Raw genomic sequence first — 23,552 nt, 5'->3', positions numbered from 1 at the left:
TGCCCGCCAGGAACTTGAGTGATGTGTAAGAAAGAACACAAACAGCCTTTGTTACAGATGGAACAATCTTCAGAAAGGAGTGCCCAGCAGTTGGAAAATGCCTTTCAACACCCCGAACTAACTAGGTTCATGAGAAGTGCCGTTGTAACGTATGGAAACATATCAAGCATATAAAAACATAGAAACCAGAAGCAGGAGGAGGCCATTTGGCCCTTCAAGCCCTGCTCCATCACTCACTCAGGGTGGTACAGTGGTTATCCTTGCTGCCTCACAGCACCAGGGGCCCGGGTTTGATTCCCAGCTTATGTCACCTTCTGTGGGGAGTCGGCACATTCTCCCCGTGTCTGTATGGGTTTCCTTTGCGTGCTCCAGTTTCCTCCCACAGTCCAAAGATAGGTGGATTGGCCATGCTAAATTGCCCCTTAGTGTCAGAGGGATTAGCTGGGGTAAATGTTTGGGGTTATGGGGATAGGGCCTGGGTTGGATTGTGGTTGGTGTATACTTGATGGGCCAAATGGCCTCCTTCTGCAGTGCAGAGCTTCTATCATTCTATGATTTTGATCATGGCTGATGTTCAAATTCAATATTCTGATCCACCCCCCCCCCTTTCCTCCCATATCCCTCAGTCCCTTTAGCCCCAAGAGCTATATCTAATTCCTTCTGAAAATCACACAATATTTTGGCCTCAACTACTTTCTGTGGGAGTGAGTTCCACACGTTCACCACCCTCTGGGTGAAGAAATTTCTCCTCACCTCAGTTCTAAAAGGTTTACCCCTTATCCTCAAACTACGACCCCTAGTTCTGGACTCTCCCACCACCGGAAACATTCTTTCTGAATCTATCCTGTCTAATCCTGTTAGAATTTTATAACTTCCTATGAGATCCCCTCTCACTCCTCTAAACTCCAGTGAATATAATCCGAACCTACTTACTCTCTCCTCTCACATGACAAACTTGCCATCCCAAGAATCAGCCTGGTAAACCTTTAAATTTAGTGTCATAAGTACTCTTACATTAACACTGCAATGAAGTTACTGTGAAAATCTCCTAGTCGCCACACTCCGGTGCCTGTTCGGGTACACTGACGGAGAATTTTGCATGGCCAATGCACCCTAACCAGCACATCTTTCAGACTGTGGGAGGAAACTGAAGCACCCAGAGGAAACCCATGCAGATACAGGGAGAACGTGCAGACTCCACACAGACAGTGCCCCAAACCGGTCCAGGGTTCCTGGCGCAATGAGGCAGCAGTGCTAAGCACTGCGCCACTGTGTTAGAATGTTATAAGTTTCTATGAGATCCAGTCTCGCTCTTCTAAACTCCAGTGAATGTAATCCTATCCGACTTGTCTATCCTCCCCTGACAGACCTGCCACCCCAGGAATCAGCCTGGTAATCCTTCACTGTACTCCCTCTATAGCAAGGACATCCCTCCTCAGATAAGGGATATATGGGAGCATCTGCATATAAATTGCTCCAACGGTGACAATCCTTGTTAACTGTATCGCAGAGACACCATCCACTGACTCTGGAGAGTTACATGCCCACGTACCCACCATAAAGATATCTCCCGCATGCATGCCTGCTGCCTCACCCCTCCCCAGTCCCGCTCCCTCTCACTCACCCCGGAAGAAAGTCTTGGATCGTAGGTAGCTGACACTGAGGCGGAGGATGGAGAGCTTGTCCAAAGTCGAGGTGACCTCTTCGGTGAACGGTAGAAGACCAGCCAGGCGATCCAATTCGCAGTTCAGCCGATCGCGGTGCCTCTTGGAAGGGTTCGATTTGATTCCGTCCGCTAACACAGGCTTCACACTGACAACAAGCAGGACAACACAGATCAACACACGTGTGTAACACAGGCTATCGGTGCGCGAGGGTTTGGACACAGCATTATCACAGTGTAACTAAATATCATGGAAAGAACTTGCATCATTTATTCAAATGCCGGGTTGGAATTAACACTTTTCACAGTTTGCATTAACCCCAGACGTCATAACTTGCATTCAGTTTTATTCTTTCATAGAACATTACAGCGCAGAACAGGCCCTTCGGCCCACGATGTTGCGCCGACCAGCTTTTAAAAAAAAACAACACTAACCCACTAATCTAAACCAATCCCATTTCGTCCATAAACCTATCCACAGATCTCTTAAACGCCCCCAAACTAGGCGCATTTACAACTGCAGCTGGCAGGGCATTCCAGTCCCTCACCACCCTCTGGGTAAAGAACCTACCCCTGACATCAGTCCTATAACTACCCCCCCTTAATTTAAAGCCGTGCCCCCTCGTGCTAGCTTTCTCCATCCTAGGAAAAAGGCTATCACTATCCGCCCTGTCTAAACCTCTAATCATCTTATATGTTTCAATAAGGTCCCCTCTTAGCCGCCTTCTTTCCAGCGAAAGCAACCGCTGGATGCGACCCTTAATTGCCCCTTGAGAAGGTGGTGAGTGAGCTGCCTTCTTGAACCTGCTGCAGTCCTTGAGGTGTAGGTACACCCACACAGTGCTGTTGGTGAGGGGGTTCCAGGATTTTCACCCAGCAACAGTGAAGGAACGGCCGATATAATTCCAAGTCAGCATGTTGTGTAACTTGGAAGGGAACATGCTGGCATTTTCATGTCTCTGTTGCCCTTATCCCTTGAGATGGTTGAGGTCGTGGGTTTGGAAGGCATTGTCTAAGGAGCCGCAGTGAATTGCTGCAGTGCATCTTGTAGATGGTACACACAGCTGCCACTGCGTGTCGGTGGTGGAGGGAGTGGATGTTTGTGGATGTGGTGCCAATCAAGCAGGGATGCTTTGTCCTGCACGCTATCAAGCTTCTTGTGTGAGGTTGGAGTTGCATCCACCCGAGCAGTTGTATTCCATCACACTCCTGGTTTGTGACTTGTAGATAGTGGGCAGGCTTTGGGGAGTCAGGAGGTGAATTACTCGCTGCAGTGGTTCCTCAGCCTCTGATCTGCTCTGGTAGCCACTGTATCTATATGGCTGGGTCCCAGTTCAGTTAGCACTGCTGCTTCACAGCTCCAGGGTCCTGGGTTCAATTCCCGGCTCGGGTCACTGTCTGTGTGGAGTTTGCACATTCTCCTCGTGTCTGCATGGGTTTCCTCCGGGTACTCCGGTTTCCTCCCACAGTCCAAAGATGTGCGGGTTAGGTTGATTGGCCATACTAAGAAATTGCCCCTGAGTGTCCAGGGATGTGTAGGTTAGAGGGGATTAGTGGGTGTAATATGTAGGGATATGGGGGTAGGGCCTGGGTGGGATTGTGTTCGGTGCAGACTCGATGGGCCGAAGGGCCTCTTTCTGCACTGTAGGGTTCTATGATCTATGATTCAGTTTCTGGTAAATTATAATTCCTGGGATGTTGATTCTGGGGGTTTCTTGAAGCTAATGCCATTAAAAGTCAAGGAAAGATAAATAGATTGTCTCTTGTTGGAGATGGCCACTGTCTAGCAGTTAGTTGGGGTGAATGTTACCTAAACCTTACAGAGTTTGAACACTTCCCACAGCTCACAATAACCCCAGTGACAAAGGCCGACATTTTCCAACCCTTCCCGCTGGCAGGACACTCCAGTCCAGCCAATGGTGACTGCCCACAGTGCAATTCCAGGTGACGGAGAGCTCGAGACTCACAAAGCCCCATACACATCGGCGGGACACACACAGCCTGCAGAGGACCAGTGGCATGACGTCTCTGTCACCAAGAAAGACATCCCGGAGTGGGAAAATCCCACCCATAGCATCTAAACATCCAATCACATTCTCCATTAACCCCAATTGCAATCTTGATTAACCCCAATCTCTCAATTTGGATTAACCTCAATGTCCCAATCTGGATTAACACCAATCTCTCAATCTGGATCAACCCCAATCTCTCAATCTAGATTAAGACCAATCTCTCAATCTGGATTCACCTCAATCTCCCAATCTGGATTAACACCAATCTCTCAATCTGGATTCACCTCAATCTCTCAAGCTGGATCAACCCCAATCTCTCCATCTGGATCAACCCCAATCTCTCCATCTGGATCAACCCCAATCCTTCAATCTGGATTAACACCAATCTCTCAATCTGGATTCACCCCAATCTCTCCATCTGGATCAACCCCAATCTCTCCATCTGGATCAACCCCAATCTCTCCATCTGGATCAACCCCAATCCTTCAATCTGGATTAACACCAATCTCTCAATCTGGATTCACCCCAATCTCTCCATCTGGATCAACCCCAATCTCTCCATCTGGATCAACCCCAATCTCTCCATCTGGATCAACCCCAATCTCTCCATCTGGATCAACCCCAATCCTTCAATCTGGATTAACCCCAATCTCTCAATCTGGATTCACCTCAATCTCTCAATCTGGATCAACCCCAATCTCTCCATCTGGATCAACCCCAATCTCTCCATCTGGATCAACCCCAATCTCTCCATCTGGATTCACCCCAATCTCTCCATCTGGATTCACCCCAATCTCTCCATCTGGATCAACCCCAATCTCTCCATCTGGATCAACCCCAATCTCTCCATCTGGATCAACCCCAATCTCTCCATCTGGATCAACCCCAATCTCTCCATCTGGATCAACCCCAATCTCTCCATCTGGATCAACCCCAATCTCTCCATCTGGATCAACCCCAATCTCTCCATCTGGATCAACCCCAATCTCTCCATCTGGATCAACCCCAATCTCTCCATCTGGATCAACCCCAATCTCTCCATCTGTATTAACCCCAATTTCAATCTGCATTAACCCCAATTTCAATCTTGATTAGCCTCAATCTCTCAATCTCAATTAATCCCAATCTCTCAATCTGATTCAACCCAATCTCTAAATCTGGATTAACCTCAATCTCCAAATCTGGAATAACCCCAATTTCTCAATCCAGATTGACCCCAATCTCTCAAAATGGATTCACTCCAATCTCAATCTGGACTAACCCAATGTCTCAAACTGGATTAAGACCACTCTTTCAATCTAGATTAAACCAAATCTCTCAATCTGGATTAATCCCAATCTCTCAATCTGGATTAACCCCAATCTCTAAATCTGGATTAACAACAATCTCTCAATCTGGATTAATCCCAATCTCTCAATCTGGATTAACCCCAAACTCTCAATCTGGATTAACAACAATCTCTCAATCTGGATTAACAACAATCTCTCAGTCTGGATTAACCCCAATCTCTAAATCCGGATTAACAACAATCTATCAATCTGGATTAATACCAATCTCTCAATCTGGATTAACAATAATCTCTCAATCTGGATTAACCCCAAACTCTCAATCTGGATTAACAACAATCTCTCAATCTGGATTAACAACAATCTCTCAATCTGGATTAACCCCAATCTCTAAATTTGGATTAACAATACACTTAGGCTACTGAATCTATATGGGTAGAACTGAGAAATAAGAAGGGGGAAACAGGGTTGTACTATAGGTCCCCAAATAGTCGGCAGGAAATCGAGGAGCAAATATGAAGGGAGATTACAGATAGCTCCGAGAAAAATAGGGTGGTAATAGTCAGAGATTTTAACTTTCTCAACATTGACTGGAAAAGCCATAGTATTAGAGGGTTGGATGGAGAGAAATTTTCTGAGTGTATTCAGGAGGAATTTCTCATTCAGTATGTGGGTAGCCTGACTAGAGAGGGGGCAAAACTTGACCTCCTCTTGGGAAATAAGGAAGGGCAGGTGACAGAAGTGTTAGTGAGGGATCACTTTGGGACCAGCGACCATAATTCTATTAGTTTAAAGTTAGCTATGGAGAATGATAGGACTGGCCCAAAAGTTAAAACTCTAAATTTTGATGGTTTCTGGCAGGAACTTCCAAAAGTTAATTGGGGAAATCTGTTGGAAGACAAAGGGATGTCTGGTGAGAGGCATGCTTTCAAAAGTGTGTTAACCAGGGTTCAGGGTAAACACATTCCTCTTAGACTGAAGGGCAAGGCTGGCAGAAGTAGGGAATCCTGGATGACTCGGGATATTGAGGCCCTGGTCGAGAAGAAGAAAGAGGCACATGACATGCATTGTCAGCTGGGATAGTGTATAAGGGGTGTAGAAATAAAGAGAGAAATTAGGAGGGCAAAAGGGGGACACGAGATTGCTTTGGCAGATACGGCAAAGGAGAATCCAAAGAGCTTCTACAAATACATAAAGGGCAAAAAAGTAACAAGGGAGAGAGTAGGGTCTTTTAAGGATCAACAAGATCATCTGTGTGTGGATCCACAAGAGATGGGTGAGATCCTAAATGAATATTTCTCATCAGTATTCACAATTGAGAAAAGCATGGATGTTAGGGAACTGGGGGAAATAAATAGTGATGTCCTGAGGAGTGCGCACATTACAGAGAAGGAGGCGCTGGACGTCTTAAAGCGCATCAAGGTAGATAATTCCCTAGGACCTGATGAAGTGTATCCCAGGACATTGTGGGAGGCTAGGGAGGAAATTGCGGGTCCCCTAGCCAAAATATGTGAATCATTGATAGTCACGGATGAGGTGCCTGAAGATTGGAGAGTGGCAAATGTTATGCCTTTGTTTAAAAAGGGCTGCAAGGAAAAGCCTGGGAGTTACAGGTGAGTGAACCTCATATCTGTGATGGGTGAGTTGTTGAAAGGTATTTTGAGAGACAGGATCTATAGGCATTTAGAGATGCAAGGACTGATTAGGGACAGTCAGCATGGGTTTGTGAGTGAAAAATCATGTCTCACAAATTTGATTGAGTTTTTTGAAGGGATAACCAAGAATATAGATGAGGGCAGTGCAGTTGATGTTGTCTACATGGACTTTAGCAAGGCCTTTGACAAGGTACTACATGGTAGGTTGTTGCATAAGGTTAAATCTCACAGGATCCAGGATGGGTTATCCAAATAGAAACAAAATTGGCTTGATGACAGAAGCCAGAGTGGTTGTAGAGGGTTATTTTTCAAACTGGAGGCCTGTGACCTGCGGTGTGTCTTAGGGATCAGTGCTGGGTCCACTGTTATTTGTCATTTATATTAACGATTTGGATGAGAATATAGGAGGCATGGTTAGTAAGTTTGCAGATGACACCAGGTTGGTGGCATAATGGACAGTGAAGAAAGTTATCTCCGATTGCAACGGGATCTTGATCAAGTGGGTTAGTGGGCTGACGAATGGCAGATGGAGTTTAATTTAGACAAATGCGAGGTGATGCATTTTGGCAGATTGAATCAGGGTAGGATTTACTCAGTTAATGATAGGGTGTTGGGGAGAGTTACAGAACAAAGTGATCTAGGGGTACATGTTCATAGCTCCTTGAAAGTGGAGTCACAGGTGGACAGAGTGGTGAAGAAGGCATTCAGCATGCTTGGTTTCACCTGTCAGAACATTAAGTAAAGGAGTTGGGACGGCTTGTTGAAGTTGTGCAGGACATTGGTAAGGCCACATTTGGAATACTGTGTACAGTTCTGATCACCCTATTATAGAAAGGATGTTATTAAACTAGGAGGGGTGCAGAAATATTACCATGACTTGATGGTTTGAGTTATAAGGAGAGGCTGGATAGATTGGAACTTTTTCTCTGGGGGGCTTAGAAGGCTGAGGGGTGATTTTATAGAGGTCTATAAAATAATGAAGGGCACAGATCCACTAGATAGTCAATATCTTTTCCCAAAGGTAGGGAAGTCTTAAACTACAGGGCATTCGTCTAAGGTGAAGGGGAGAGATACAAAAGTGTCCAGAGGGGCAATTTTTTCACACAGAGGGTGGTGAGTGTCTGGAACAAGCTGCCAGAGGTAGTAGTAGAGGCGGGTAAAATTTTGTCTTTTAAAAAGCATTTAGTTATATAGATACGATGGGTATAGAGGGATATGGGACAAATGCAGGCAATTGGGATTAGTTTAGTTTTTTAAAAAAAGGGCAGCATAGACAAGTTGGGCCAAAGGGCTTGTTTCCATGCTGTAAATCTCTATGACTCTATAACTCTCAATCTGGATTAACCCCCATCCCTCAATCTGGATTAACCCCCATCTCTCAATCTGGATTAATCCCAATCTCTCAATCTGGGTGCAGCCCAATCTTTCAATGTGAATTAACTCCAATCTCTCAATCTGGATTAACCCCAATCTTTCAATCTGGATTAACCCAAATCTTTCAATCTGGTTTAACCCCGATCTCTCAATCTGGATTAACCCCAGTCTCTCAATCTGGATTAACCCCAGTCTCTCAATCTGGATTAACCCCAGTCTCTCAATCTGGATTAACCTCAGTCTCTCAATCTGGATTAACCCAGATCCCTCAAACTGGATTAAACCAAATCTCAAACTGGTTTAATCCCATTCTCTCAATCTGGATTAACCCCAATAAATCAGTCTGGATTAACACCAATCTCACAATCTGGATTAATCCCAATCTCTCATTCTGAATTAGCCCCAATCTTTCAATCAGGTTTAACCCCAATATCTCAATCTGGATTCACACCAATCTCTAAAACTGGATTAAATCTAATTTCTCAATCTGGATTAACCCCAATCTCACAGTCTGGATTAATCCCAATATCTCAATCTGGATTCACCCCAATCTTTAATGTGAATTAAACCCAAACTCTCAATTTGGACTCAGCCCAATATCTCAATCTGGATTAACCCCAATCTCTCAATCTGGATTAATCCCAGTGTCAACCTGGAATAACCCCAATCTCCCAATCTGAATTAACCCCAATATCTCAATCCGGATTAACCCCAATATCTCAATCTGGATTAACCCCAATCTCTCAATCTGAATTAATCCCAATATTTTAATCTGGATTAATCCCAATTTCAACCTGGATTAACTCCCCATCCCTCAATCTGAATTAACCCCATTATCTCAATCCGGATTAATCCCCATCTCTCAATTTTAATTAATGCCAATCTCTGATCCTGGATTAACTCTAATCTTTCAATCTGCATTAACCTCAATCTCACAAACTGGATTAACCCCATTCTCTCAATCTGGATTAACCCCAATCTATTAATCTGGATTAACCCCAATCTCTGATCCTGGATTAACTCTAATCTTTCAATCTGCATTAACCTCAATCTCACAAATTGGATTAACCCCATTCTCTCAATCTGGATTAACCCCAATCTATTAATCTGGATTAACCCCAATCTCTGATCCTGGAATAACTCCAATCTCTGATCCTGGATTAACACCAACCTCTCAATCTGGGTTAATCCCAATCTCTCAAACTGGATTAACCCCAATCTCTCAAACCAGATCAACCCCAATCTCTGATCCTGGAATAACCCCAATCTCTGATCCTGGATTCACCCCAATCTCTCAATGCGGAGTAACCCCAATCTCAATCTTGAATAGCCCTTTCTCTCCCAGTGCAGATTAACCCTCTCTGTGTGCTAGTAGGGATTAACCCCTTCTCTCCCAGTGGGGGTTAACCCTTACTCTCCCAATGGGGGTTAACCCCTGTGTGCCAGTGAGGATGAACCCTCTCTCTGTGCCAGTGGGGATTAACTCTTACTCTCCCAATGGGGGTTAACCCCTGTGTGCCAGTGAGGATGAACCCTCTCTCTGTGCCAGTGGGGATTAACTCTTACTCTCCCAGGGGGGTTAATCCCTGTGTGCCAGTGAGGATGAACCCTCTCAGTGCCAGTAGGGATTTACCCCAGTGTGCCAGTGAGGATGAACCCTCTCAGTGCCAGTAGGGATTTACCCCAGTGTGCCAGTGAGGATGAACCCTCTCAGTGCCAGTAGGGATTTACCCCAGTGTGCCAGTGAGGATGAACCCTCTCAGTGCCAGTAGGGATTTACCCCAGTGTGCCAGTGAGGATGAACCCTCTCAGTGCCAGTAGGGATTTACCCCAGTGTGCCAGTGGGGATGAACCCTCTCAGTGCCAGTAGGGATTTACCCCTGTGTGCCAGTGAGGATGAACCCTCTCAGTGCCAGTAGGGATTTACCCCTGTGTGCCAGTGGGGATGAACCCTCTCAGTGCCAGTAGGGATTTACCCCTGTGTGCCAGTGGGGATAAACCCTCTTTGTGTGCCAGTCTCAGTTCTGATGTTCCCTGTCTGTCTGTGTCTCTATCCCTCTCCATCTCTCTCCCTCCCTCCCTCCCTCTCGCTGCCCCCGGCTCACTCACCCTCTGGGAGCCGCTTTCCTCCTCCTCCTGCCTGGGTACATGTTGTTGGCGGCGCCGCTGCCGCTGCCGCCTCCCCGGGGCTCAGAGAGCCGCAGCCCGGCTCCGCAATCCCGGCGCTGCTGGCGGCGCGGGCTCGAGCACCGCGGGCGCGCGCCTGTCCCCGCGGGGGCGCGCCTGGACCAGCCAGCCCACGCCGGGAGCGCGCACCAGCTCCATCCCTCTGCGTCGGCGGGAGAATGCTGCAAACATCTGGATCCACTGGATACTGCTCTGAACACTGCCCTGGACACTGGACACTGCCCTGGACACTGGACACTGCTCTGAACACTGCCCTGGACACTGGACACTGCCCTGGACACTGGACACTGCTCTGAACACTGCCCTGGACACTGGACACTGCCCTGGACACTGGACACTGGACACTGCCCTGGACACTGGACACTGCCCTGGACACTGGACACTGCTCTGAACACTGCCCTGGACACTGGATACTGCTCTGAACACTGCCCTGGACACTGGACACTGCCCTGGACACTGCCCTGGACACTGCCTGGACACTGGACACTGCTCTGAACACTGCCCTGGACACTGGACACTGCTCTGAACACTGCCCTGGACACTGCCTGGACACTGGACACTGCTCTGAACACTGCCCTGGACACTGCCTGGACACTGGACACTGCTCTGAACACTGCCCTGGACACTGCCTGGACACTGGACACTGCTCTGAACACTGCCCTGGACACTGGACACTGCCCTGGACACTGGACACTGCTCTGAACACTGCCCTGGACACTGGACACTGCTCTGAACACTGCCCTGGACACTGCCTGGACACTGGACACTGCTCTGAACACTGCCCTGGACACTGCCTGGACACTGGATACTGCTCTGAACACTGCCCTGGACACTGGACACTGCCCTGGACACTGGACACTGCTCTGAACACTGCCCTGGACACTGGATACTGCTCTGAACACTGCCCTGGACACTGGACACTGCCCTGGACACTGCCCTGGACACTGCCTGGACACTGGACACTGCTCTGAACACTGCCCTGGACACTGGACACTGCTCTGAACACTGCCCTGGACACTGCCTGGACACTGGACACTGCTCTGAACACTGCCCTGGACACTGCCTGGACACTGGACACTGCTCTGAACACTGCCCTGGACACTGCCTGGACACTGGACACTGCTCTGAACACTGCCCTGGACACTGGACACTGCCCTGGACACTGGACACTGCTCTGAACACTGCCCTGGACACTGGACACTGCTCTGAACACTGCCCTGGACACTGCCTGGACACTGGACACTGCTCTGAACACTGCCCTGGACACTGCCTGGACACTGGATACTGCTCTGAACACTGCCCTGGACACTGGACACTGACCTGGACACTGGACACTGCCCTGGACACTGCCCTGGACACTGCCCTGGACACTGCCTGGACACTGGACACTGCTCTGAACACTGCCCTGGACACTGGACACTGCTCTGAACACTGCCCTGGACACTGGACACTGCCCTGGACACTGGACACTGCTCTGAACACTGCCCTGGACACTGGACACTGCTCTGAACACTGCCCTGGACACTGGACACTGCCCTGGACACTGGACACTGGACACTGCCCTGGACACTGGACACTGCCCTGGACACTGGACACTGCTCTGAACACTGCCCTGGACACTGGATACTGCTCTGAACACTGCCCTGGACACTGGACACTGCCCTGGACACTGCCCTGGACACTGCCTGGACACTGGACACTGCTCTGAACACTGCCCTGGACACTGGACACTGCTCTGAACACTGCCCTGGACACTGCCTGGACACTGGACACTGCTCTGAACACTGCCCTGGACACTGCCTGGACACTGGACACTGCTCTGAACACTGCCCTGGACACTGCCTGGACACTGGACACTGCTCTGAACACTGCCCTGGACACTGGACACTGCTCTGAACACTGCCCTGGACACTGCCTGGACACTGGACACTGCTCTGAACACTGCCCTGGACACTGCCTGGACACTGGACACTGCTCTGAACACTGCCCTGGACACTGCCTGGACACTGGATACTGCTCTGAACACTGCCCTGGACACTGGACACTGCCCTGGACACTGGACACTGCCCTGGACACTGCCCTGGACACTGCCTGGACACTGGACACTGCTCTGAACACTGCCCTGGACACTGGACACTGCTCTGAACACTGCCCTGGACACTGCCTGGACACTGGACACTGCTCTGAGCACTGCCCTGGACACTGCCTGGACACTGGACACTGCTCTGAACACTGCCCTGGACACTGGACACTGCCCTGGACACTGGACACTGCTCTGGACACTGCCCTGGACACTGGACACTGCCTGGACACTGCTCTGAACACTGCCCTGGACACTGGACACTGCCCTGGACACTGGACACTGCCCTGGACACTGCCCTGGACACTGCCTGGACACTGGACACTGCTCTGAACACTGCCCTGGACACTGGACACTGCTCTGAACACTGCCCTGGACACTGCCTGGACACTGGACACTGCTCTGAACACTGCCCTGGACACTGGACACTGCCCTGGACACTGGACACTGCTCTGAACACTGCCCTGGACACTGCCTGGACACTGGACACTGCTCTGAACACTGCCCTGGACACTGGACACTGCCCTGGACACTGGACACTGCTCTGAACACTGCCCTGGACACTGCCTGGACACTGGACACTGCTCTGAACACTGCCCCGGACACTGGACACTGCCCTGGACACTGGACACTGCTCTGGACACTGCCCTGGACACTGGACACTGCCTGGACACTGGACACTGCTCTGAACACTGCCCTGGACACTGGACACTGCTCTGAACACTGCCCTGGACACTGCCTGGACACTGGACACTGCTCTGAACACTGCTCTGGACACTGGACACTGCCCTGGACACTGGACACTGCTCTGGACACTGCCCTGGACACTGGACACTGCCTGGACACTGCTCTGAACACTGCCCTGGACACTGGACACTGCCCTGGACACTGGACACTGCCCTAGACACTGGACACTGCTCTGAACACTGCCCTGGACACTGGACACTGCTCTGGACACTGCCCTGGACACTGGACACTGCCCTGGACACTGGACACTGCTCTGAACACTGCCCTGGACACTGGACACTGCCCTGGACACTGGACACTGCCCTGGACACTGCCCTGGAAACTGCCTGGACACTGGACACTGCTCTGAACACTGCCCTGGACACTGGACACTGCTCTGAACACTGCCCTGGACACTGCCTGGACACTGGACACTGCTCTGAACACTGCCCTGGACACTGGACACTGCCCTGGACACTGGACACTGCTCTGAACACTGCCCTGGACACTGCCTGGACACTGGACACTGCTCTGAACACTGCCCTGGACACTGCCTGGACACTGGACACTGCTCTGAACACTGCCCTGGACACTGCCTGGACACTGGACACTGCTCTGAACACTGCCCTGGACACTGCCTGGACACTGGATACTGCTCTGAACACTGCCCTGGACACTGGACACTGCCCTGGACACTGGACACTGCCCTGGACACTGCCCTGGACACTGCCTGGACACTGCCTGGACACTGGACACTGCTCTGAACACTGCCCTGGACACTGCCTGGACACTGGACACTGCTCTGAACACTGCCCTGGACACTGGACACTGCCCTGGACACTGGACACTGCTCTGGACACTGCCCTGGACACTGGACACTGCCTGGACACTGCTCTGAACACTGCCCTGGACACTGGACACTGCCCTGGACACTGGACACTGCCCTGGACACTGCCCTGGACACTGCCTGGACACTGGACACTGCTCTGAACACTGCCCTGGACACTGGACACTGCTCTGAACACTGCCCTGGACACTGCCTGGACACTGGACACTGCTCTGAACACTGCCCTGGACACTGGACACTGCCCTGGACACTGGACACTGCTCTGAACACTGCCCTGGACACTGCCTGGACACTGGACACTTCTCTGAACACTGCCCTGGACACTGGACACTGCCCTGGACACTGGACACTGCTCTGAACACTGCCCTGGACACTGCCTGGACACTGGACACTGCTCTGAACACTGCCCTGGACACTGGACACTGCCCTGGACACTGGACACTGCTCTGGACACTGCCCTGGACACTGGACACTGCCTGGACACTGGACACTGCTCTGAACACTGCCCTGGACACTGCTCTGAACACTGCCCTGGACACTGCCTGGACACTGGACACTGCTCTGAACACTGCTCTGGACACTGGACACTTCCCTGGACACTGGACACTGCTCTGGACACTGCCCTGGACACTGGACACTGCCTGGACACTGCTCTGAACACTGCCCTGGACACTGGACACTGCCCTGGACACTGGACACTGCTCTGGACACTGCCCTGGACACTGGACACTGCCCTAGACACTGGACACTGCTCTGAACACTGCCCTGGACACTGCCTTGGACACTGGACACTGCTCTAGACACTGCCCTGGACACTGGACGCTGCCCTGGACACTGTCTTGGACACTGGGCACTGCCCTGGACACTGGACACTGCTCTGAACACTGCCCTGGACACTGGACGCTGCCCTGGACACTGCCCTGGACACTGGACACTGCTCTGGACACTGCCCTGGACACTGGACACTGCCCTGGACACTGTACACTGCTCTGAACACTGCCCTGGACACTGCCCTGGACACTGGACGCTGCCCTGGACACTGTACACTGCTCTGAACACTGCCCTGGACACTGGACGCTGCCCTGGACACTGCCTTGGACACTGGACACTGCTCTGGATACTGCTCTGGACACTGCCCTGGACACTGGACACTGCCCTGGACACTGTACACTGCTCTGAACACTGCCCTGGACACTGCCTTGGACACTGGACACTGCTCTGGACACTGCCCTGGACACTGGACGCTGCCCTGGACACTGTCTTGGACACTGGGCACTGCCCTGGACACTGGACACTGCTCTGAACACTGCCCTGGACACTGGACGCTGCTCTGGACACTGCCCTGGACACTGGACACTGCTCTGGACACTGCCCTGGACACTGGACACTGCCCTGGACACTGTACACTGCTCTGAACACTGCCCTGGACACTGGACGCTGCCCTGGACACTGCCTTGGACACTGGACACTGCTCTGGATACTGCTCTGGACACTGCCCTGGACACTGGACACTGCCCTGGACACTGGACACTGGCCTGGACACTGCCCTGGACACTGTACGCTGCTCTGGACACTGCCCTGGACACTGGACACTGCTCTGGACACTGGACACTGCTTTGGACACTGGACGCTGCTCTGGACACCGGACATTGCCCTGTACACGGGACACTGCACTGGACACTGGGCACTGCTCTAAGGGCTGGTCTGTGTAACTGACTCTATAAGATGCTCTGTAAGGTGCTCTGTGTGAAATATTCTATCAGGTTTTCTGTGTAATTTGCTCTGTAACATGTCCTACACGGTGCTATGTGTTTCTATAAGATGTTCGAAGTAAGTTGCTCTCTGAGATTCTCCATAAGGTGGTCTGTGTGAGTTGCTCCGTAAGGTGTAAGCTTTAGGCTGCTCTATAAGGTTTGTTGTGTAAAATGCTTTGTAAGGTGTTCCATAGGGTGTTCTGTGTACATTGCTTGATAGGGTGTTATATAAGGTGTTCTGTGTGGGTTGTTCTATAGGGTGTTTTGTGTAAGTTGCTCTATAACATGTCCTATAAATGTTTGGCGTAGGTTCTTCTATACAGTGTTCTGTGTGAGTTGCTCTATAAAGTGTCCCTGTAAAGCTTCCTCTGTAACGTGTACAATTTATACCACTCTATAACTTTCCCTGTAAGCTGCCATATAAGGTGTTCTCCAAGTTGCCCTGTGTAGGTTCTTCTATAAGGTGTTTTGTAAATTGCTATATGAAGTGTTATATAAGATACTCTGTGTAAGCTGCTCTGTAAGATGCTTTAAGCAGATTGCTGTATAAGGTGTACTGTAAGGTGAGCTTGGGGAGGAATCAGGATATTAAATTCAATAATCAGCCATGATAAAAATGAATGGTGGAACAGGCTCGAAGGGCTGAATGGCCTAATCCTGTTCCTAGCTTCTATGTTTCTATAAGGTGTTATATGCATGTTTCGCTATAAGGTGTTCTATAGGGTGTCCTGTGTAGTTTCTTCTATAAGGTGTTCCATATAAGTTGCTCTGTATGGTGTACTGTAAGATGCTTTATGCAGATTGCTCAATAAGGTGTTAGAACGTAGAACATAGAACATAGAACAGGCCCTTCGGCCCACAAGTTGCGCTGATCACATCTATACCTACCAGGCCATAGAACTATCTGTAACTCCCAATCCCATTCAATCCCATTTACTCATCCAGAAGTCTTTTAAAAGACCCCGGCGAGTTCGCCTCCACCACCACTGACGGCAGCCGATTCCATTCACTCACCACCCTCTGTGTGAAAAACGTACCCCTAACATCTCCTCTGTACCTGTTCCCCAGCACCTTAAACCTGTGTCCTCTCGTAGCGACCATTTCAGCCCTGGGAAATAGCCTCCGAGAATAGGTTGTTCTGGAGAGATTGTTCTGGTGGGTGCCCAATGAAGTATTTTATGTAAATTTTTCAAGGGGGTCACCTATAAAGGGGTCTGTGTAAGTGGCTCTATAAATTGCTCTATAATGTGTTCTGTGTAAATTTGCTCTATAATGTGTGCTCGAGAAGATGCTGTAGAATGTATTCTGTGTAAGTTGCTCTATAATGTGTGTTCAAGAAGATGCTGTATAATGTGTTCTGTGTAAGTTGCTCTATAATGTGTGCTCTATGGGATGCTGTATAATGTGTTTTGTGTAAGTTGCTCAATAATATGTTCTGTGTAAGTTTGCTGTATAATGTGTTATGTGTAAGGTGCTCTATAATGTGTTCTGTATAATATGTTCATTGTAAGTGGCTCTGTAGTGTGTGCTCTATAAGATGCTCTATAATGTGTTCTGTGTAAGTGGCTCTACAAGATGATCTATAAGATGCTCTCTCTATAAGTTGCTATGTAGGATACCATGTGAATGAAGGATTTATTCTCTCAGATGGAATTATTGGAAACCTTGGCCGCAATCGAACTGCTGAGAGTTTTGATGTTGAAAAGTCTATTGTCACTAATTTATGAGGTGCTGCACTTTGGAGATCAAATTTATGCGTAAATATACAGTTAATGGCAGGACCCTGAACAGCATTGATGTACAGTGGGTTCAAGTCCATAACTCCCTGAAAGTGAAGACACAAGTAGATAGGACAGTAAAGAAGGCGTATGACATGCTTACCTTTATTGGTCAGGACATTGAGTACAAGAGTCAGGATGTCCTGTTGCAGCTTTATAAAACTTTGGTTAGCCAACATTTAAGAGTATTGTGTTCAATTCTGGTCACCACGTTATAGGAAGAATGTGGAGGCTTTGGAGAGGGTGCAAATGAGATTTACTAGGATGCTGCCTGGATTAGAGAGTGTGAGCTATAAGGAGAGGTTGGACAAACTAAGGTTGCTTTCTCTGGAGTGGTGGAGGATGAGGGAGATCTGACAGAGACCTATAAAATGATGAGGCAGAAATAGGGTTGACAGAATCTTTCTCCCAGAGTTGAGATATCTAATTCTAGGGGACATGCACTTAAGATGAGAGGTTGAAAGTTCAGAAGTGATGCGAGGGTAAGTTTTTTACACAGAAAGTGGTAAGAGTCTGGGACATGCTGCCAGGGGTGGTGATGGAGGCAGATATGATAGGGGCATTTTAGATAAACACATGAATATACAAGGAATAGAGGGAAATGGACCAAGGGCAGAAGGGATTAGTTTAATTTGGCACCATGTTCAGCACAACATTGTGGGCCGAAGGGTCTGTTCCTGTGCTGCATTATTCTATGTTCTGTATGCTGACAGGGTGAGGTCAAGTGGGAGGAGATGAAAGTGGACCATAGATACTGACATTGGCCAATTGGGATGGTTAGCTGTTCTGTCGATGTCAAATTCTGTTCGAGGTTTAAGGTTTAACAGAATATGGTTTATCTTTGCAGAGTTAGCTGGTTGGGCTGGGCGGGTTAATAAGGAGCCTGGAATTGGCTACCTGTACGGGTGTGAGTCAGAAACCAGGGAAAGTCCACCCTGGATCTCAGGCACTAAAAGATAAAACGCTGGAAAATCTCAGCAGGTCTGGCAGCATCTGTAAGGAGAGAGTTGACGTTTCGAGTCCAGATGACCCTTTGTCAAAGCTAAAAGGCACAGAAAGTGGGAGATATTTATACTGCAGGGGGAGGGAATGAAAGATGAGTCATGACCACAGAAACCAGGGGAAAGGCTGCTAATGGCAGCCCATAGAGAGAATGGCCAAACGGCAGAGAAACTGTGAGCTGTGACAGATGGAGAAGTTGGGGGAGGAGGGGATGGGACAGAGGTAGAATGTAGAAAAGAGTAAGCGGTGGAGAAAAGGTAAGAAAGGGGGATAAGTAGGGGGAAGGAAAGAGTGGTTAGGGTGGAAGAAAAATGAAGAAAGACAATGAAGAAATAAAAGATAGAGAATAGTAAAACATTAAATAAAATAGAATTAAAACAAAGGGGTGGAGGTGGGGGAGAGCTAATCATCTGAAGTTGTTGAATTTGATGTTGAGAGAGGAAGGCTGTAAAGTGCCGAGCCGGAAGATGAGATGCTGTTCCTCCAGTTTGCGTTGAGCTTCACTGGAACATTGCAGCAGGCCAAGGACAGACATGTGGGTACGGGAGTAGGATCGTGTGTTAAAATGGCAAGCAACCAGAAGGTCAGGGTCCTGATTACTTATAGACTGAGGGTGCTCAGCAAAGCGATCACCCAGTCTATGCTAGGTCTGTCCGATATCGAGGAGGCCACATTGGGAGCAGTGAATGCGGTACACCAAATTGAAAGAGGTGCAAGTGGAATGCTGCTTAACCTGGAATGAGTGTTTTGGACCTTGGATGGGAAGCATAGACGGGGTAAAGGGACAGGCATTACACCTTCTGCGTTTGCATGGGAAGCTGCCATAAGTGACGGGGGGGTGTTGAGGATAGTGGACGAGTGGACTAGGTTATCCTGGAGAGAATGGTCTCTGCCGAATGCTGACAGAGGGAGTGAAGGGAAGATGTGTTTAGTGCTGGCATCACGCTGGAGTTGGTGAAAATGGCAGAGGATCGTGCTTTGCCTGTGGAGGCTGGTGTGGTGAAATGTGAGAACAAGGGGGACTCGATCCCTGTCCTGGGAGGGACGGGAGGAGGTGAGCGTTGTGGCGCGGGAGATGTTCTGCACACTGCTGAGGTCAAAAACTGCAGATGGTAAACCATGGTTGAGGAAGAAGGAGTACACGTCAGAAACCCCACTTTGGAAGGTGGCATCATTGGAACAAATGTGATGGAGGCAAAGGAGCTGAGAGAAAGGGATGGAGTCCTTACAGGATGTGGGGTGTGAAGAGATGTAGTCCAGACAGCTGTGGGAGTCAGTGGGCTTGTAATGGATATTGGTAGACAGTCTATTGCCAGAAATGGAGACAAAATGGTCAAGGAAGGGAAGGGAAGAGTCTGAGATGGATCAGGTGAAGGCGATGGAGGGGTGGAAACTGGAAGCAAAGTTGGTGAGTTTTTTTGAGATCTGGACGAGAGCATGAAGCAGCACCGAAATAGTCATCGATGTACCAGTAAAGGAGTGCTGGGAGGGGACCTGGGTAGGCCTGGAACAAAGAATGTTCCACGTACCCCATAAAAAGACAAGCGTAGCTAGGACCCACGCGGGTATGGATCTCAGGCAATGTTCTTCACCCTCTTTGAACCCTGACCCTGACACTAAAATGAGGCATTCATGTGAGGGTATGCTGACACAATGATGCCATAGATTCCCTCATGATAGCCTATCCAATTAGTCACTGCAAAATGGATACCAGGCAGGGAAGATGAAAGTTTGGTCCAGAGCCTAGCAGTTGTTGTGAGACTATTTTTCAAACTTCAACAGCTTGTCTTCACATCCCAGCAACATTCCAAAGAACAAAGAACAGTACAGCGCAGGAAAAGGCCCTTTGGCCCTCCAAACCTGCGCCAATCACGTTGTCCTATCTAGATCAACCGCTTATATCCCTCTATTCCCCATCTGTTCATGTATCTATCTTAAATGTGGGTAACGTGTCTGCCTCAACCATCTCACTTGGTAGTGCATTCCAGGACCCCACCACCCTTCAGTGTAAAAAAACCTCCCCCCGCACATCTCCACTCAACCTTTCCCGTCTTACCCTGAACTTGTGCCCGCTTGTAATTGTCATTTCGGCCCCTGGGAGAAAGCTTCCAACTGTTCACCCTATCCATACCCCTCATCATTTTATAAACTTCTATCACATCGCCACGCCCCCCCTCCCTCCCCCTCCTTCCCCGCCGCCCCCTCAGCTTCTGTCTTTCCAGGGAGGACAATCCCAGTTTATTCAATCTCTCCTCATAGCTAATACCCTCCATACCAGGCAACATCCTGGTAAACCTTTTCTGTACCCTCTCCAAAGCCTCTACGTCCTTCTGACAGCGTGGTGACCAGAATTGGACACAGTATTCCAAATGTGGGCAAACCAACATTTTATACAACTGTAACATAATTTCCTAACTTTTTAACCCCTAGATGTCCTTCAGGGACAAGGAATCCTTGGCCCCTCCAAGTTCTCTCTAAATGTTGCCCCTCAGTGAAGCCATCCCACAAACGGGGTGTTAGTTTTCATGCTGACAACACTCAGTTCACTCTCACCGCCACCTCTCGAAATGATCAGAGTTTATCCCCACACCCATACTGGATGAGCAGATATTTCCCCGAATTATGCATCACCTCCAGCCACACACTCTATTCCCCAGTCACCTATTACACCGCTGACCGCTGTCACAGACTCAACCTCTCAACCTCCACCTCCTGCTTAACCCTGAGCTGACTCTCTGACTCCGGGATTCATCACAGAGACCTCCTATTTCCACTTCCCAACGCTTCTTTTTCCTTCATTTATTCTTTCACGGGATGTGGGCCTCACTGGTAAGTCCAGTGTTTATTGTCCATCTCCACCTACCTTCAAACTGAGTGTCCCCCCTCAATCATTTCAGAGGGCAGTTAACTGACATTGGGGGTGGGTCTGGAGTCACATGTAGGCCAGACCAGGTAAGGGCGGCAGATTTCCTTCCCTAAAGGACGTTAGTGAACCAGATGGGTTTTTATGACAACATGTAGAATCGTGGAATCCCTACAGTGCAAAAGGAGGCCATTCGTCCCATCAAGTCTGCACTGACCACAGTATCACCCAGGCCGACAACTGTCCCACCCAGGCCCTATCCCCACATATTTACTCTGCTAATCCTCTGACACTAAGTGTCAATTTAGCACGGCCAATCCACCTAACCCACACATCTTAGGAGTGTGGGAGGAAACCGGAGTACCCAGAGGAAACCCCCACAGACACAGAGAGAACGTGCAGACTACATGCAGACAGTGACCCAAGCTGGGATTTGAACCCAGGTCCCGGGCGCCGCTAGGCAGCACTGCTAACCATTGTCCCACCGTGCTACCCAGAAAATAGTTTCAACATCTCAACTGTGACAGGAATTAATTGGCACTGTTTGATGTCTGCTTGACTTCTCCATTCTCCCCCCATTCCAGATTTGTTTTATTGAATTTGAATTCCACCATCTGATTAGAACCGGGGTCCCCAGAACATTAGCTGATTTTCTGGATTAATAATCTCGCAATAATAGCACTAGGCCATCACCTCCCCAATTAATTCTATCGTTCCCTTGGACAGCATCCTTTGATCCACATTCCATGCAACGGAATTCATCCAAAACTCTGATGCCTATCTCCTCATTCACATCAGGTCACGTTGTCTGCCCCCCCATGGCCGCTGTGTTTGCTGACCTGCGTTGACCCCTGGTCGGGAAGAAGTGAGCTACCACAGGAAGGGAGGTTGAAACCAGAATCCAAAGGAATTCTTTGCATTGAATGAAATAAGATGGCCAACACTTGTGGGGAAGCATCATGCTGTCCATTCATGTCATCACGTGAAGGTATTGATAGAAGTGATTGAATGTTAATGTGAAGGACAAGATGACCAAGTTTGGAGGAACACGGAATGGGGGGAAGGATAGAGAAGTCAAGAAGACTTCTTCGATAGGGATAAGGATTCGATAGGATCTTTTAAGAGACTTTGAGATAAGTACATGGAACTTAGTAAGATAGAGGGTTATAGGTAAGCCTAGTAATCTCTAAGGTAGGGACATGTTCGGCACAACTTTGTGGGCCAAAGGGCCTGTATTGTGCTATGTTTCTAAGACATCAAACAGTATCAGTAAATCCCCATTGTAGTTAAGCTGTTGAAGCTATTTTCTGGGCAGCACAGTGGTTAGCACTGCTGCCTCACAGCACCACTGACCCAGGTTCGATTCTCGACTTTGGTCACTGTCTGTGCAGAGTCTGCACATTCTCCCCGTGTCTGCGTGGGTTTCCTCCCAGTGCTCCGGTTTCCTCCCACACTCCAAAGATGTGCGGATTAGGTAACTTGGCCACACTAAATTGTCCCTAGTGTCAGAGGATTAGCAGAATAAATACGTGGGGTCACAGAGAAAGGGTCTGGATGGGATTGCTGTCAGTGCAGACTCGGTGAGCCGAATGTCCTCCTTCTGTACTGTTGGTTGGTACTGCACAGTTGTTAGCGCTGCTGCCTCACAGCACCAGGGACCCAGGTTCAATTCTTGGCTTGGGTGACTGTCTGTGTGGAGTCTGCACGTTCTCCCTGTGTCTGCGTGGGTTTCCTCCCACACTCCAAGGATGCATAGGTTAGGTTGATTGGCTATGCTAAATTGCCTTATTGTCAGGGGGCTTAGCAGGGTAAATTGTTGCGGTTCAGGGGATGGGGTGTGACTGATGTTGGTGCAGGGGTAATGGGCCATATAGCTTCCATGTGTAGAGGTACTCAGAACCTTTGGTTTGCCAGCTCTGATCCTTAACACTGCGTTCCAGATTGAGGAAGAACAGCAGATGCTGGAATAGATCATCAGGCCTTTGGACCACTTGCATCACTAGGTGATGGCCTAGTGGTATTATCCACTTAGACTATTAATCCATGTAATGTTCCAGAGACCTGGGTTCGAATCACGCCATGGCATTTGATAGATTTTGAATTCAATTTAAAAAAATTTGGAATTAAGAATCTACAGATGATCATGAAACCATTGTCGATTGTCAGAAAAGCCCATCTGGTTCACTAATGCCCTCTGGGGAGGAAATCTGCCATCCTTACCTGGCCTGCATGTGACTCCAGAGCCACAGCAATATGGTTGCCTCTCGATTGCCCTCTGAAATGGCCTAGCCATGGGCAATTAAGGGTGAGTAATAAATGCTGGCC

General features: G+C 49.2%; 1 protein-coding gene across 1 annotated transcript in view; it reads right to left on the bottom strand.

Moving 5' to 3' along the window:
- ahr1b (aryl hydrocarbon receptor 1b) overlaps window positions 1–10,171 on the bottom strand; it is a 133,521-nt gene extending 123,350 nt beyond the window's left edge. Inside the window, exons 1-2 of the mRNA XM_080198758.1 lie at window positions 10,100–10,171; window positions 1,625–1,812 (exon numbers count right to left, since the gene is read on the bottom strand). Coding sequence (XP_080054884.1) covers window positions 1,625–1,812; window positions 10,100–10,140 — 229 coding nt within the window. The 5' untranslated portion in view covers window positions 10,141–10,171. The remainder of the gene's footprint in view (window positions 1–1,624; window positions 1,813–10,099) is intronic.
- Between the last annotated feature and the right edge of the window lie 13,381 nt (window positions 10,172–23,552).

Source organism: Carcharhinus amblyrhynchos, chromosome 11, assembly GCF_965287045.1.
Source record: "Carcharhinus amblyrhynchos chromosome 11, sCarAmb.v2.hapA, whole genome shotgun sequence".
NCBI lineage: Eukaryota > Metazoa > Chordata > Chondrichthyes > Carcharhiniformes > Carcharhinidae > Carcharhinus > Carcharhinus amblyrhynchos.
This window is presented reverse-complemented; position numbering and strand designations above follow the sequence as displayed.